Raw genomic sequence first — 17,799 nt, 5'->3', positions numbered from 1 at the left:
ATATGAATGAGTATTTTTAATAAAAAAATAAATATGTATTAGTTCGGAATATATACTTTAATAAATTTTGAACATCCAGTTATTATTAACTTATCCTGTATTAACAGAAAAAGAAAATTAAAGTATCATCTTTACTAGTTTTGTTGTCATTGTTATTATTGAACTATAATTGTTATATTTCATTCTTCATTACATTATTTGACAATAAGAAAAATAAGAAAATAAAAAATATCGTAAAAGAAAAAGTTTGTTCTACAAAATTTATTTTGAATGTTATTATATATATTTTTAGAAAAATACTTCTAGAATTTTAATTTTAATTTTTTTTTTCATATACGTTCTAGAAAACTTACCCTAAAAATTTTATACTCTTTCCAAAAGTATAATTCATTTGTTTTGAAAATGATATTTCACAAATCATTTTTAATTTTAGTTTAAAAATTTTGTTTTCAAAATTCTATTTCATAAATCATATTCTGCAAAGTTTATTCTAAACTATTTTCATATTAGATGATACAAATATTATTTTTAGGACGGTGGAATGGTTATTTTAAAAATGATGGAACTAAAATTAAAAGTTACGGGAGTACAGGAAGAAAAGGGCTTGTGGTGAATTCAGTTCGATGTCCAGGCCCAAGCTCAAGCCCATATCTATAAATGCAGCTATAGCCAAACATTCGGCGAATGCTGCGCGGGGTTGCATCCCTTATTCTGGATTAGGGTTAAGATTTCAATATTGCACAAACTTGGACTCCACCCCCTCTCACTTGACTCAGCGTACAAGCCCCAAACTTTTTCCACCCCTTTTGTGTTCAAACTCGAAAGTCGTGATTTTGTTGCTTCCAAATGCATGTTATGTACGAAGGCACTGTTGTTGCCGAAAAATACACACAACTTTGGTGTTTGGTAAGCAACAAACAATGAGTGGCCAAAGCCAAAGTTGTGTAAGCAATGGAACCGAACGATCAAGGATGCATTGGACTCCATTGATGGAACGCTACTTCATTGATCTCATGTTGGAGCATTTGCAGAGAGGGAACAGGGTTGGCCACACGTTCAACAAACAAGCTTGGACAGACATGCTCACCTCGTTCAATGCCAACTTTGGTTCACAGTTCGACAAAGATGTCTTGAAAGCTCGGTATACCAATTTGTGGAAGCAGTTCAATGATGTCAAGAGTCTTCTTTCTCAATTCGGTTTTTCATGGGATGCTGCCCGGCAAATGGTCGTGGCTGCTGATGATTCTGTTTGGGATGTTTATTTGAAATCTCACCCTGATACTCGATGCTACAGAACAAAACCAGTGTTGAACTTCGATGATTTGTGTGTTATATATGGGAACGCTCTTGCTGATGGAAGATATAGTTTATCTAGCCATGATGTATGCCCGGATGATAAATTGCAAGAACTGCATTTGGGTGAGTATTGCTTCCACCCTATGCATAGAACAGAGATTGAGTAAAGTCAACGTAATGTCAACAGATAAAAAATCATGTTATGTATAATTTTTAAAGTAGTTATTGCAAAAGTAACGAAACTTAAACAAACAAAAGAATTTTTTTTGTTGGTTGATACCATAAAAAACCCTTAAGCTCTCACTACTTGTACTATTTTCTTTTGTTAACTACATTTTTTTTCCGGTGATAAGTGCAACATGTGCAAGGAAATCAGTTAATTGTTCTGTAGTAATGGGAGCTGATGACAATTATGTATTCTGTGCTTGTAGTTGATGGAACAGGAACCGTTACTGTACCAAGTTCTGAGCGTACCAGGACGGATTGGACTGCTTCTATGGACCAGTTTTTTATAGAGCTTATGGTTGATCAGTTGGGTAGGGGCAATCAAGTGGACAATGGATTCAATAAAAAAGCTTGGACAGATATGCTAGCCATTTTCAATGCTAAGTTTGGATGTCAACATGGTAGAAGGGTTTTAAAGAACCGGTTCAAGAAACTATTGAAGTACTACCGTGATATAACCGATTTTATAAAACAAGGCTTTTTGTGGAATGAACAACAACAAATGCTTTTGGCTGATGATCATTTCTGGGATGCTTATGTCAAGGTATGTGGTCAAGAAGAGTGAGTATATGATATACGTGATTCTTGGCACTGATTTACTTAAAACTCTTGTAGGCACATCCTCATGCACGAATATATAGATCGAAAACTTTGCCAAACTATCGTGATTTAGAATTAATATTCAGAAACGTGTCTGAAAATGAGATCAATAATTTGCAACCGGAGAAAAATCACGAAGATGTCATATCAGAAGAAACAAAGGCCGGTGTGTATCAATGAAAAGCTTTCATCATCCTGTTCAATTTATTACGTTATTGTCTTGCATTTTCTAAAACAAAATTAACAATGTGCTCCATATCGGTCATGCAAAAACTAATGAAGAATTGTCCAATACATTATTCAAGTACGGAGGTGCAACTGAACATAAAAATATTGAAGAAATGAATTTGTTTGGAACTTGTGGGTTTTTAAATTTCAACTCCGAAAGGGAATTTCAGGCCCCCTGTTGCAATTGTAGCATTGTCAATTTGTCACTTTAGATGTATTAACTACATGGAAATACCAAAGACATGTTTGGTCTATAGATGTTTTATATTTTTATCTTCTCAGAAACTTATATTTATGAATCTAATTGAGATGCGAGAATGTTTGATCAAGCTACACATCTAGCATGGGTAGATTGTATTAGGGATCCTTTTGCTTCTTTTGTCTTTTATTGAATGTGCTATAATTCATATTGTAGGGCTTAAGATCTCTGGGGAGCTTAGTAGTTACCTCTGTGATCGTGTCCCTGAAGGTGAAGCAAAAGGAAGTCGCAACCCAAGTGGCACCGACCGAACTAGAACATATTGGACACCCCCAATGGACCGATGTCTCATTAACTTGTTATTGGACCAAGTCAAACATGGAAATAGAGTTGGGCAGACATTCATTTCCCAGGCTTGGAATGACATGATTACATCTTTCAATGAACAATTCAATTCTCAATATGACAAAGATGTTCTGAAGAATCGTTACAAACATTTGAGGAAACAGTTCAATGATGTAGACCATCTTCTTCAGCATGATGGGTTTTCATGGGATGATACAAGAGAAATGATTGATGCAGAGGATCATGTTTGGGATTCTTATACTAAGGTGACTGACCTATTTTTCCACTCTGATCAGGTGTCTTGCGACTTATTTTTCTACTAACAAGTTAACATAAAACTTATGCAGGCACACCCTGAAGCTCGATCACTTAGAGTTAAAACCTTGCTCGACTATGGGAAATTGTGTATAATATTTGGAGCGAAAGGATCTGATACAAGATATCTCCATTTAGCACATAATGCACATCTCACTAGAGAATTACCGACATTGATAGCAGGTTTTTTTTTCACATTACTTGCTACAGTAAGGCATTATCTTGGACAACACGGGCTGGTAGATTGTTGAGTGTGGCATGAATGTATTTATTATTACCCTTTACATCCCCACTACCTGTTAGTTTGTGCTTCCAGTGGTTTAAAATTTTCTTTTTCTACTGAATATTTTTTTTAGTTTGAAGCAAATTCTAAAGCAAACCTCTTATATCCGACCAAAATTTTGCACGAATTCAATATCACATAGCTCAAGGGCAAGTGGCAACCATGCATTCCTTCCTTCGCTCTTTTCTTTTGTTCCTGGCCAATGGGATGTTCAAAAGTCTACACCAAATTGATTTAACCAGTTAAACTTAGGTAGTTGTATTTGTTTTTTCCTGTGAAGATGGAAAGGAAAATCATGTTCTTTTATTTTCTTTTCTTCAGATGCTCCAAATATAAAAGAGAATCCCATGTCTTGTTGTATCCTATTGTAACACATCTACCACAAAACACTCTATTACTCTTTGATAGGAAGTTGGGCAATGGTTGACATTAAATATCTCTCATATATCACATTGTCATCACTATACTTGTGAAATGTTCAATAGGGTAAAATGCATTGCCTTTTTTTGGGAATCAAGTGTTTTCCATATAAATTTAAATGGTGTTTCATATTCTTATCGATATTTCTCATTTAAAGGTGAACAGAAGAATGGCCTTTTTTCAAATGTTTATGATGCTGGTTCTACAATAGAGTGGACAGAATCAATGGAACGCTGTTTTGTTGACTTTATGGTTGAGCAAGTAAATAATGGAAATCGGATTGAAAATCTATTCAATGAGGAAGCTTGGATGCATGTGGCCCAAACATTCAACACTAGATGGGGACTACAATCTGATAAGAAGGTTCTAATGGAACAATATTTATGCTTGATGAAGAAACATGATGACATCTGCAACATTCTCAGTCACAGTGAGTTTGCATGGAATGAAACCCTACAAACAATAATTGCTAAGGATGATGTATGGGATGCATATATTAAGGTTTGGTCCTCCCCTTTGACAGCATTCTTTGTTTGGTATCATCTAGCGTTTTAAATAGCAGCTCTATGTGTTAGTTCCAAAATAACCCCGTGAACAAAAACATTGGGTCTTTTTGGGGACTACTTTTAAGTTTTCAATTTTAAAAAATGAAATCTATCTTTGGTGGAAAATTTATAAAGAAGTCTTCAATTTAGAAGATCATGATTGATAATTGGTGATTCCTGTTTGGTGAACTTATATTTGATTTTTGTGGATATTTACTTGAATGTTTGATTGAACACACCGATGACTTTTTCTTGTTCATTATGAATGTCATTAATTTTTGAGTATATATATGTACATAGTGTGCATAAACCATAAAGGTATTCAAAATAACCATGACCATAACTTGTTGCTGAATGATGTTTGCAGGATCACCCAGATGCCATCTCATATAAAAACAAGTGTTTGTATAATTTCCATGATTTATGCAAGATTTTCGGAAACAAAGTAATGGAAATATCAGATGTCAAAGTGAGTGATCTGGGGCAGCTTCACTTGATGGAAGAAGATGATTTTACCATTGACATGCGTATGGATGAAACATCTGAAAATTTGGTTAATATCATCAATGTTGACATATCAGAGCAAGATCTGGGCAGGGGAAGGGAAAATGATGCTGAGGAATCATATGGGAATTTGGTGGTGAGTGGCAGCAATGAAATTGACATTGTTGCCGTTGAAACAAATGGAAATTTAGATGTGACTAGTAACAACGAAATATCGAACCAAGACAGAGAAAAACCAATGACACACCATGTGAGGAAAAGACCTGGTACGATGATGTCTAGAGACTCAACACTTCCCAAAACGAAGCTGCGAATGAAAGAAGCTTTGTCTGAGATGGCTAGTGCTGTGAAGGCACTGATGAATAAGAGAGAGAACACCAATTCACCATTTGAAGATGCTTTGAGTGTTCTTCAGGCTATGCCAGACATAGATGAAGAGTTAGTAATGGATGCTTCTGATTTGTTGGAAGATGAGACGAAAGCAAAGATCTTTTTAGCTTTGGATATCTCCTTGAGAAAGAAGTGGTTGCTTAGAAAGCTTCGACAGTAAAAACCACATTACTCAACTGTACATACCTTACATTTGGTTCTTTTCTTTAGTTTTATGGTTCTTACGCATAACTATTTCTCTTTTAACATTAGTTAAGATCTCATCTATAATAAGCATTTAATCTCAAGATAGTAGGAATTTTACAACCTGCACCCTTCCTTCTTCATATTGATATATGACTAAAAGATTAAAATATGTAAATATAAAAAAGAAAAAAAATAATAGCTAGATACGTTAAATAGTTTAAAAAAATAAAACTATAAATGTTTATATTTTTTTCGTGTTATTTTCATATTTATAATAAAAACTGGTTTTCATATACATTATAATTCTATTTTAAACATCTCACTGTGTTATAAAACTCTGCAAGTAAAAAAAAAAAAAATCATGTATTTTCCAGTATAATGTATGCTTCCTCTTTGGTTATATCTCGAACCAGATATGCCAAAGAAAATCTCGAGTAGCATCAAGAAGTGGCACATTCCACTCTTTCACTTCTCTGTATTATTGAAAAAAGATAATTAATGAAACCACGAGAGAAATCAAAGAATGCTGCAACACAGTCTGAGAAAATTGACAAAAAAAATAAAATATTTATAGAATAAAATGTTGTACACGTAGTTGTATGTATGTCAGATAAAAAAAAAATCATACTATACGATACGCCAAATATTATGTGATACGTATTTTATACGATGACGTGGACTTAAGAGAAAGGAGAACATGTTGAGCAACCAACACACCCAGATTTGAGCATTAACTCAGAGATTTTCATAAGATTCTCCCAATTAATTAAATTTATTTCTTCCGTACCTCATATTTGATTCAATGTATAAATAATTGTTTGATTTTTCGGACCAGTCTCACTGACACGTGTCACACACAAATGTGAGTTGCAAGTTGTGAATATTTTTAACCTTTTTTATTATTATATTATTACTATAAGAAAAGAATATCCTGCTTCAAATTACCAGGTAGATCTTATACCTTTTCACACAATTCTTTATCTTCAAAATCCTCGCATTACTATTTATAGAAGTAAATCAATGATTCATCACTTTTAAATAATTTATTTATTATTAATTCAACTGTGTTTTGTTTCCTTTTGAGCCAGAAAAAAAGGGCTTCTGCACGTTTGTTAAGGTAAATTGTTTATTTATTTATTATTGTCTTTCATTTGCCTCAACTTGCCCATACAATCAAAAATGTTAATGGAAAAGATGAAGATTCCCGATAAAGTCATGGTACGGATTAATTTATAGTTATTAAACTTTGTTACTTAATTGTATTTTTAATATTTTTAATCTTACATTTTAAAATTAAGAAAGTTTGTTATTTATTCAGTGAATACTAAAATTTTGATCCAATTCATAAGGATATATGGATAATATATATCGTTAGATTAATTCAAACCGTAAAGAAAAAATAACAACTGTATGTTCAAAACCAGTTAAAATTATATAATTATAAATTGGAGTGGATTAATGTACTCAGTTATTTGTATTTAATCACATTTCATTTTTAGTTAGTTTAATCACATTTTTTTATTTTCTAGATTTTGAAAATTAATAAATTAGGCTCGTCACCAAAAATACTCAAAAAAGTTAATCTTCTTTTATAGATGTTATAGGACTTTGATGTAAGAAAAACATGTTTTTTCGCTCCCATTGTAACATTTTATCTAATATTTATATTGCTAATCATTCATTATAGTGTTATATATATATATATATATATATATATATATATATATATATATATATACTAATTTATCACATCGTATTCGTAACAGTATAATTATTTCGTTTTTCGGGAAATCTAAAACTATACATATGCACGTAACATTAAACATATAAAATCACATTTTACTGTTTATTCTCAGTGTAATAGGATAAATTTACGATGATCTATCGTATACAATTTTTTTTCATATCGCAAACTATGTGATAAAAACCTTTATCGACTCTCGTCACCCAATATTTCTTATTTGAGTCCAATATTTTTAGAAATCTCAAATTCAATACATTACACATTCTCTCAATATAGTATTTTTTTATTGAAAACAACCATGTTCAAATCACATCTCAACAAACGATACATTTTCATATGGATTTAAAACATCACATAACATTATACAAGTGCTTCTCATCTAAATGAAATTTCATCATATATCATCAAGTATATTCATACATACACTTTTATCATTTACCACAACTTTAAGTATTTTAGAAATTCAAGACATTAATTATGCTCACTCAGAATATTTATTATCATTTCGTGAGCTCATAAGCTCACTAAACATGACAACCTTGTAGGCTTTTATAACTAAAGTTTGTTCAAGGAAACCTGACTACTTAACAATCAATCTCTTGTGAGTTATTTGGTTTTGATAAAATTAATTTTGCTTAACAAAAAGATTGTCTCACCCAACAATCAGGTACTAGAGCCCTCACCAAATTGATCCACTCAACAATATTTGACCCTCCAATGACCAAACCACAATGAGTTATCAAGTTTTTTGATAAAAATGCATTTTGCTCAATAAATGATTTACTCACACAACAACTCAAACAATTTGAATCTTATTAAAAAGACTCGACCACCAGGTAAAATGATCTTAACTATTTGAGCTCTAAAAACACGAGATCTCACTCAACAAATTTAGAAAATATATCATCCTCTTCATACCGACTTCCTATAATATTTTTATCTCCTTCTTATACTAGAATAAGTATATTTTGTTTTGTACAAATCAATCAAGTTCAACTAAATTGCATACTCAAATTACTACTTATAATACACAATATTATCTGGAGTCTCATGTAAACAAATCACTCAATTATTCAACCATCACTGATCATAGAAAAATCTAAACAATCTAAATAATATTATCTTGACATTTTAATAATATTAAAATATTCAAACATTTATCAAAATATTGCATTTACTTTTAATGATCTTCGATGTCCTTACACTAATATTATTTTTGCTGAAACAAAATTAATGTTTTCATACTATTTTGATTTCTAAACTTTAAAAAAATAATATATATATATATATATATATATATATATATATATTTGGTTTATTTTATCGTGTTTTTATTTAAATTCTATATTTAGAATCTCGAAGAAGAAACTCCTCTAAATATATGAAAGAAAGGTAAGAATATAAATTCTGTATTTAACATAGAAGAATAAAAAGATATTTTTGAAACAAAATTAAAAAGGTCAGAAAGTTTTGTTGTTTTCTTTTATGTAAAAAAACAGCAAGATTTAAGTTTGACTGAAAATTATACTAAGCTCAAATATGAAGAACCAAAGCAAAAGTTAAAGTAAAATAATGTTAAAATTGGGTTAAATGAATTCAAAATTGCAAAGATATAAAATAAAAACGAAAAAGCTCACACGACCGGATAGTAATGTTTTTCCTTTAATAAACTACTCTTTTAGATTTTAGGAATGCATAACATTATTACATTATATTTGAAACTAAGTAAGTTTTAAATAAAGTAACTGAAAAAGTAATTGGTCAATTAAATTAATTTAACTCCTTAAATTTTATAATTTTTATAAATAATTATCTCGAATTTTAATCTTGTCCTATTTGATCTCAAATTTTATCTTAACATAGACAGACACATGAATTTTAAATTAATTTTAATTAATCTCCAACTTTATTATTCTTAAATAAATGTTTAAAAATTTGATTTTATTTTAAGATTTATTAATTTCTTTAAATATATTTTTCTAACAGTTTTAAGTTAAATAATTTTTATCAAAGGTCAATAAATCATTAATATTTTTATTCTGTTTGCTTTAATTCATTTTTCCATATTAACATATAATAAAATAATGTTTTAAAGATACACTTTCTCTTTAAAATAACATGACCCACACACACACACACGAAAATTTCAATTTTTTATTAAAAAGTTATTTTCAATAACTATTTTGACAAAACCGTAAAATAAAAAAGGTCAATAACTCATTAATCGATCCGATATTGTATCTTATAATATATATATATATATATATATATATATATATATATATATATATATAATGTTAATATGTTATAAATATAACGATTTTTTATGATACCAATTAATATAAAACATTTTTAGCATAAAACGACAATTATTAAACTTAATATTTAAAAATTAAATTCCTTATAACACTTAACTTATAAAGAAACTGTCTTCTTACAGTATCTCATATAATATTTCTTTCATTAGTTTTCTTAATATTTCACAATAAAATAAATACATTCCAATATCATACAACTATTCAGAGTTTTCTCACGTCACAAGTAAGAAATGGATACAGAATTTTAAAATATTCGAATATTTATTACTTTATTAAATTTGGAATACATTTTTTAATAATTTTATTAAACAGCCTCAAATTTCACACATTACTACATTTAATTAATTTGTCCCCTAGTAAAACTATTGTCTTTATTTCCTTAGAATTTACTTTCTTTTGTTTCTATCTCTACAAAAATTAGAATATTTTTTATATTTAGCAACGAATAACAATTGCATAAATTAAATATATTTTTCTTATAAAATATAAAAATAATAAGCAGAAAAAATACCCACTTTATGTGCTTTTCAAGATCTGTAAAATGATAATAGTTATTTTCCATGATGAATAAGTCATATTATATAACCCACACTAAAAGATTAGTCATATTAAAACATTATTTATTCGTCATACAATTATCATATAAGAAAAAAAAAATGAGATAAGGTTAAGTAAAGGTACATGTATATTTGTTCTTACAAAGTCATTATGAGATAAAGAATGACGTCATATTCGACCAACGAATCAGATCGAATCAAAAGGCTGGAGTCAAATCCGGGCCATGGATTTGCTTCAACGCTCTGATTTGTAATCACCAAAAGATTTAAGCATATCAATTTCTTTTTTATTATTGTTTCAAAATTTATTTATTTAATTAATTATTTTGCATTTTGTGTATGATAGTTGAAACAGGAAGAGAAAAGAAGGGATAAGAACAAAGAGAATCCAAGAGAGAGAAAGAATGAAAACGGCGTTGGTCTTTGAACAGTCACTTTAAATTCTTCACACTCTCTTCACAATTCCTATTTTCTCATCGATCATTTCCTCTCAATTCACTTCACATTCAGGTACCTGTTCTTCTTGATCTCTTCTTTTTGTTTCTCTGTTGAAAGCGAAGATTCTGATTTGCTGCGATTCTTTCCATTGATTATTCATTCTGCTCTTTTCTCTTTTGCCCCAAACTGTTAACTTATCATTTCCAACCGCAACTCCATCTGCACTCGTATTTTTCTTGTTTTCCATCTTAACTTCTTCTTCTTCTTTTTATGATTCTTTTCCAGATTCTTGAAACTCGTGGATCGGTTCAGGAGTTCCTTTGCTGAATCCAGATTTAAATACGGTAGTTATCTTCTTTAAAGTTATTACTCATCCTCCACTAAACTAGGACTTCTGTTCGTCGTCCAATTTCTTTGAATTCATGCTTCTATTTATCGAATTTTCTTGACAATTGTCATTTTTTATATTTGTTTTTTCTTTTTTTTATTGCAAACAGTTAGTTCTTTCATACAGTTGAATAATGTATTTTTCTTGAAAATGCTTGAATGGAGAAGCACTCAGCAGCATCTTCACATTCAATTAAATTTAAGAGCAGTGATCAGAAATGTAACTTCTTGGAACAACGATAAGCCATTAATCTTGAATCTGACTACTTCTAGACATTCATTCCCTAGGAATTGGAGCAATTTCAAATACTGATATGAAGACAAAAGTATTAGCTTGAATGGCTCTTTGGTGGCTGTAGTCTCCTTTCTTATTTCAGACTTGAAAAACATTTTCTTATCTTCTGTCTAAACCATTCTTGGAATGCAGCATTGCCGAAGTTCCTCCTTGCATTTATCTTAATCATTTTTTCTTAATTTCTACAAATATGTTACTTTTTTGTATTACCTGTGGCACTGTGGCGAAAGCAATATATTAAAAAGTAGAACATACCATCCAGAAGCTTGTTAAAGTTTAGCCAACGAGACCGTGAACAAGCTTGGTCTCTGGTTTGTTATCCCTTACAATACAATACCTATTTCTGTATACTGAGGTAGTTAAAGGCAGAAAGCACCCTTGAGGAGTTATAGTGCCCTATTGCGCAAACTGCCAGGAGTCCCAAAGTCTAGCGACTACTTATTTAGCTTCTTGATTCTTTAGTATTATTACCCTGTTTTGCATCACGGTTGGGTAATTAGATGGCTGATCCTTCATATATTATTTAATGTTATCCACAGACACATCCCTAGTGGGGCTGATCTCTTTTAGTGCCTCAGGGTGTCTTTTAGTGCCATTGACTACATTTATTGGAACCCAAACTTCTAACCGGTCTGGGTTTCAAAATATTGGATGCAAGTGAACTAATGTCTTCTCCAAAACAGTGATATTTCTATTTTTGTACTCTTGCAAAGCAGTTGCTGTTATTTTTTATGTGGTTATTACATGGAATATCCATCTGGTATGAAGTCTGTGCATTATGTTTGCTTTGTTTCTTAAAAATAGGTTAATTTATTTGTTTGCTTCTTGTATTACTATTTATTTATATGCAGTATTTGCAGTCATAATAATATTATCAATTACACTCTTATTTTTCCAATCTATTATTTATTTTTCTTTAAGTCTTATTCTATTTCCCTTCTTTAAGAAATTAAAGTTAATGTGTGTTCTTTTTTTTTTTTTCTAATTCAGTTCACAATGGGAATATATCTCAGCACTCCCAAAATTGAAAAGTTTTCCGAAGATGGTGAAAACGAGCATCTTAGATATGGTTTATCATCCATGCAAGGGTGGCGCGCAACAATGGAAGATGCTGTGAGTAATCATTTTAAAAGTTGCTAGTTTAATAAATCAAATGACTTCTGCATATAAATCCAGAATTACAAAGTAATAACTATAAACCACCGATGTGGTAAATGACAATGTCTAGTAAGAAGTATCCTGAGTTTACTGGGTATTATGCTACTTGATATCTGTCAGTATTTGAACTTTGTTTTACTACTCCTTAGTTTGATCCTGTTTACTGTGTAGTTGCTTTAGACAGTAATGTTTGCTGCAGTACCATTTCCCCCATTTTCCATTAATGCCTCGATTTGTTAAAAACTAGTGTGACATGTGGAATGACATATTTTCATTAAAAAGAGTGCTAGCAATGTACTTTCGTTGGAGCATCTTTCTTCAATGGGAGATGCTTTAAAATATTTAGAGTTGCCTCAAGCAAACTTTACCACTGGGGGTGTTAACATGACATTGAAAGTTTAAAATTTTTGAGTTGCTTGTACAAACAACTCACAAATAAAAAAAATATCATCTTAACAAAAATTATTAATGAGGTCTAAATAAAAAGAAAATAAAATAATGAGTTGCTTGGAGAAAGAATATTTATGGATTAACAAGTTACACTTGAGCTTTGGGCAAATGTTTTGTTGGAGAAGGATGGACTTTCACCCCCAAGATTTCATTCTTTGTGGTTAATAGGTTTATCTTTTTGTTTTATAATTTGAAGCATGCAGTTCACAGGTGGATAATGTTAATTATTCTTTTTAGAGTTTCTCCTCTCTTTAATTATGGTGGAAACAGATAAATATTTGGTAGCAAATTCCAAGTACGGCTGTGGACGTCCCAAAATTTCTTTGAGCTCATTCTTCTAGCATTTTTTTCAATAGTGTGTGGCAAAATAGTACATTTGTAAAATAACCCGTTGATCTCATGTAATGCGTGCGTTGTAGTTTATAGAGCAGCAATGATTTTTGTCCAGTGAAATGTGATTTCAGGAAGTAAATGTGATGACATCGATTCTGCATTTGAAATTTTATCTTTTAATTCATTTTATTATTTTTCACTCACATTGTTTGTTAATATGTTGTTGATTTTTTGTTCTCTTTTCATTTGTTAGCATGCTGCATATACTAATCTGGATGGTTCAACTTCATTTTTTGGTGTCTACGATGGTCATGGAGGTGAGGTTTGAAAAATTGTTACTTTTATGGCAGAATGTCGCTTTTACTACTTTATGAGTAATTTACAGATGTTTTCTTACCACGTTGGGGTGGTATTTTACCTTTTCCGTTCCATCTCTCTTTTAGAGAGCATCTCACATTCCTAATCCTACCTCCTTTAAGTGTCTAGGAAGGCAAGGAAGAGAAACGTGTAATATCTTCTAAAAGATAAAAGAAAGTAAAGAGGAAAAGAAAAAATGGAATTTGGAAGCCCTATGTACTCTAATAGAAAATATTCTCTGAATATTCTTTAAAAGTTTATTTATATAATCTAAAGAAGTCATAAAGTTGCTTCTAGTTGTAGTTGATTTCAACTTTTGAGGCATGAATTAAATTTAAAAAAAATTCTCATCTTTTGTGACATAGGCATGGATTATAGTTTGCGGCATGCATGAAGACCCTAGTGCATTTACACCATTGTAACTTGTGTTCCTTGATTCTAGCTTCTCAAGATTGAACCTCACACGGTTTCCATCTCTTGGTCAACTGTATTTTCTGCTGTGATTCTAAATTGTGTTTATGCTTATGCTCTATTTAATGAATTGATTTTCCAACAGATTCTGATTGCCCCTTTCAAATTGTTTTTTATGGTAGAAAAGATCAAGGTCCATTTGTGCTTATCTTCCTCTACAAATTGGGTTTTTACTATTGTGTGCCATATATTTGACTTGTACTAAATTTTAATAATCCCCAACGAATCTAGAGGAAAATACTTCATAAATTATTTCTAGTTTGAAATCAATTGTGTTATGGGTGCTCATGAATCCAAAATTTCAGGTAAGGTGGTTGCAAAGTTTTGTGCGAAGTTTCTCCACCAAGAGGTGCTCAAAAGTAAAGCATACTTAACTGGAGATATTGGAACCTCCCTTCAGAAATCCTTTTTAAGGTTAGATTAAAAAGATGTCCACTTCTACAGGGCAGTGCCTGAATTCATCAATTAAATGACAAAACTGGTTTCAATGTTTCATTTTTGCAAGAAGTTGAATTTATGTTCTACTAAAGATTTTCAATTTGGTTCATCAGCTAAAATCTCAATTTTGTAGTTCTTATTTTCTATCTTTTTTTTCCCTTTCTTTGATACACTAAGAAATTTCATTCACAATGGTCCCTCTCAAAGTTACGTAAGTTTGTTTTATTTTATGCACTTGAATGATTGGAATAGTGTGAAGAAATTATATTTAACCTTTTTAAATGACAAATTGTAGCTCACTTATTAGTCGATGATTATGGTTTGCATATTCATTTCGTTACTGTGTCCTGTTAAGCTTAGATATTATTGAGCAGACATGGAGTACGATATTGCATTGCTTCTCTCTCCTTGTCTAATTGAAAAGAAATAAAGTGTAATAACTATTGATTACATATACATCTCTCCCTGTGTCCTAAGAGGAAAGTACAAAAGTAAAATGTTATGAATTGGTGTTTTCAATATTATGCAGAATGGATGAGATGATGCGTGGTCAAAGGGGATGGAGGGAATTATCAATATTGGGGGATAAGATAAACAAGTTTAGTGGGATGATAGAAGGTTTGATTTGGTCTCCAAGAAGCAGTGATGGTAATTGCCGAGTTGATGATTGGGCTTTTGAGGAGGTAAGTATGTGTGACATTTGAAGATGGATATGCTAAGTAATACTCGTCAGTATCACTTCTTCATTGGGCACACTTGGTAATTTGGGGCATGGTGTGGCTTATGGTGGAAATAAGATCTCTTATGTATCTCTCAAATTTGAATTTACTAATTGCAATCAGGGGCCTCATTCTGATTTTGCTGGACCAACTTCGGGAAGCACTGCCTGTGTTGCAGTTATTAGAAACAACCAGCTTGTTGTTGCAAATGCTGGTGATTCGCGATGTGTGATATCTCGGAAGGGTCAGGTAACTTACCCAGCAGAAATTCATGGAACACTAATTATGCATATTATCCACAGACAGATACATGCTAGGGATACATATAAACATAAAATTTTGTTTCATTTGTATAAACACTACATTTGGGAATGTTTGCGTCTTAATTTGGCTGCTCAAAGTTATTAGGGGGACTTTTTTGATGGCATATAATATGGTTTGTCCTTTTGTTTTTTGTAAACTATACACAGATCTTGTAGATAAATTACTTATGATATTGTACTATGGCCTTTTTTTTTTTCTACAGGCATACAATTTGTCTAGAGACCACAAACCTGATCTTGAGATTGAGAGGGACAGAATCTTAAAAGCTGGTGGTTTTATTCACGCTGGACGAGTTAATGGAAGTTTAAATCTTGCAAGAGCTATTGGTAATGTATCTATGCGCCAGTGAACTTTTTAAAATGAATAATTATGCTTCTTTTCCATTTCCTCTTTTTTTCATTTATAACTTGAGTGGACAGCCTGGCTGCCCTCCTGCATCTTTAGCTCATGAAGATCCACGAATTGTGTACTTGATGAATAAAACACCCTAACAACTTTCTACTTGTTGTGTTTTGTATGTTTTATGTTGGTTCTTTACACGAAAAGGAAATTGGTCAAAAATCATATAACTGGAGATTTCAAATTTGTATGTGTACTCATGATGATAATTTCTTCGTGAAGATACAGATTCCTTTTGGGATTTTGAGGGGTGGAATGGAAATGGGTTATAAAGTTTTCATCCTTTAATAAGTTTCAATTAACTGCAGGTGACATGGAATTTAAACAGAATAAATTTCTTCCTGCTGAGAAACAAATTTTAACTGCCAATCCAGACATAAACACTGTAAGTTTATTACTGTAATACATTTCAGCTAGCTTGCCTCCGTGATAATGTGCCACCGTTTCTATTTTTCTATATAACGGAAGGATCCATGATAAAATGCATGGGCAGGGCTTATTAGTAGTCTAAAGTATTAATCTTTATGTATGCTGTTATTACTAACATTGTTAATTTGAAAATTTTTATAGGTTGAGCTTTGTGACGAAGATGAATTTGTGGTGTTAGCTTGTGATGGAATATGGTATTCTCGTGGCTTCCACATCTCCATTTGATTTGGAATGTTATGATGTGTTTAGTTGTCATTTACATTATTAAAATGTGATAAGCACCAATGAATTTTCATTCTAGGCACAGGAGTGACTCTTATTTGTGTCTTGTGTGGGTGGAATGAGTTTCTTGATTCATACCTATAAACGAGTAAATTATATCAATCTCATTTCAAAATTACACACTGATGTAAACACCTCTAGTTTCAGAAATCACAGAACTGGCAAATTATCCGTTTCCTTATCCAACAAATTCCTTCATTTACCCCTTTTCAGATAGATGTAAATTGATGTCTTAGCATGCCAATGCCATCTACAAAAGCATTGTTGGCACCGAGTGTGATTCTGAAACCAGTAATTTGCTTACAGAGTCCCCTTCAGCTGTCATTTTGAAAATATTTTGTTTCTCCTTATTTCCAGGGATTGCATGTCAAGTCAACAACTTGTAGATTTTATTCATGCCCAATTGTGCACGGTGAGTTCTTCTTTTTTAATTTGATGGTAAAGTATTAACTCAATTAAGAGCGACTGTATATTGATTTTAATGCAGTACTGAGTGCTTTGACGGATAAGAACTTCTCCATTTGTGCTTGTAATTGTTGAAGAGAATTATTAATGGAGGCCTCTTAGTAATATATAATATTTTTTGTGGTGGACAGAGTCACACTGTTCTTTGTCGCATTTTTTAATGCATTTTTTAAAGCATATATAATATCAATGCATTTTTTAACCATAGCCATTTTCTTTTACTAGACCTCTAGCACGGCGCCATTTCTGATCAATTCTGTAAATGTTTTTTTCCTGAATTTTATGGTCTGGATAATGCTTATATAAGTGATTATTTTATGTGGCAGCAAACCAAACTTTCTGCCGTGTGTGAAACAGTACTTGACCGGTGTTTGGCACCATCAACTGCCGTTGGCGAGGGATGTGACAATATGACCATGATCTTGGTGCAGTTCAAACGACCTGCTCAGTCCAGTGCATCAACAGAAGAGCAATCCTCTTCAACCGGACAAGCTGAACCTGAAACACAACTAGAGAGAAGTGAAAGTTAGTAAAATTCCTCAGCAACAGTTCAAATATTGTATCATATATACATACATATATACGATATATACATATATTAAATATATGTAGTGTGCACCAAATGATTAGAATGCATCCGAATGGTCATTTTCCCTTCATCTCACGTTATACACAACATATATTCTGATTAGCCCAAGA

At 31.5% G+C, this 17,799-nt stretch overlaps 2 protein-coding genes across 2 annotated transcripts; both read left to right on the top strand.

Moving 5' to 3' along the window:
* The first annotated feature begins 695 nt into the window (after window positions 1-695).
* On the top strand, window positions 696-5,581 carry LOC114196091 (Myb/SANT-like DNA-binding domain protein). Its single transcript, XM_028086614.2, has 7 exons — window positions 696-1,419; window positions 1,728-2,065; window positions 2,137-2,287; window positions 2,765-3,159; window positions 3,241-3,391; window positions 4,069-4,412; window positions 4,824-5,581. Exons 1-7 carry the CDS (start codon window positions 921-923, stop codon window positions 5,508-5,510), a joined length of 2,565 nt encoding a protein of 854 aa, XP_027942415.1. The 5' UTR covers window positions 696-920; the 3' UTR covers window positions 5,511-5,581.
* A 4,920-nt stretch (window positions 5,582-10,501) lies between these two features.
* Window positions 10,502-17,791, top strand: LOC114164264 (putative protein phosphatase 2C 60). The gene is made up of 12 exons (XM_028048867.2): window positions 10,502-10,665; window positions 10,879-10,937; window positions 12,266-12,388; window positions 13,470-13,533; window positions 14,350-14,458; window positions 15,012-15,165; window positions 15,325-15,450; window positions 15,728-15,851; window positions 16,233-16,309; window positions 16,495-16,547; window positions 16,993-17,047; window positions 17,427-17,791. The coding sequence occupies exons 3-12, from the start codon at window positions 12,272-12,274 to the stop codon at window positions 17,628-17,630; spliced, it is 1,083 nt and encodes a 360-aa protein (XP_027904668.1). The 5' UTR covers window positions 10,502-10,665; window positions 10,879-10,937; window positions 12,266-12,271; the 3' UTR covers window positions 17,631-17,791.
* The last annotated feature ends 8 nt before the right edge of the window (window positions 17,792-17,799 follow it).

Source organism: Vigna unguiculata, chromosome 9 (genome assembly GCF_037176805.1).
Source record: "Vigna unguiculata cultivar grain cowpea cultivar isolate G323 ecotype 2 chromosome 9, ASM3717680v1, whole genome shotgun sequence".
Taxonomy (NCBI): domain Eukaryota; kingdom Viridiplantae; phylum Streptophyta; class Magnoliopsida; order Fabales; family Fabaceae; genus Vigna; species Vigna unguiculata.
This window is presented reverse-complemented; position numbering and strand designations above follow the sequence as displayed.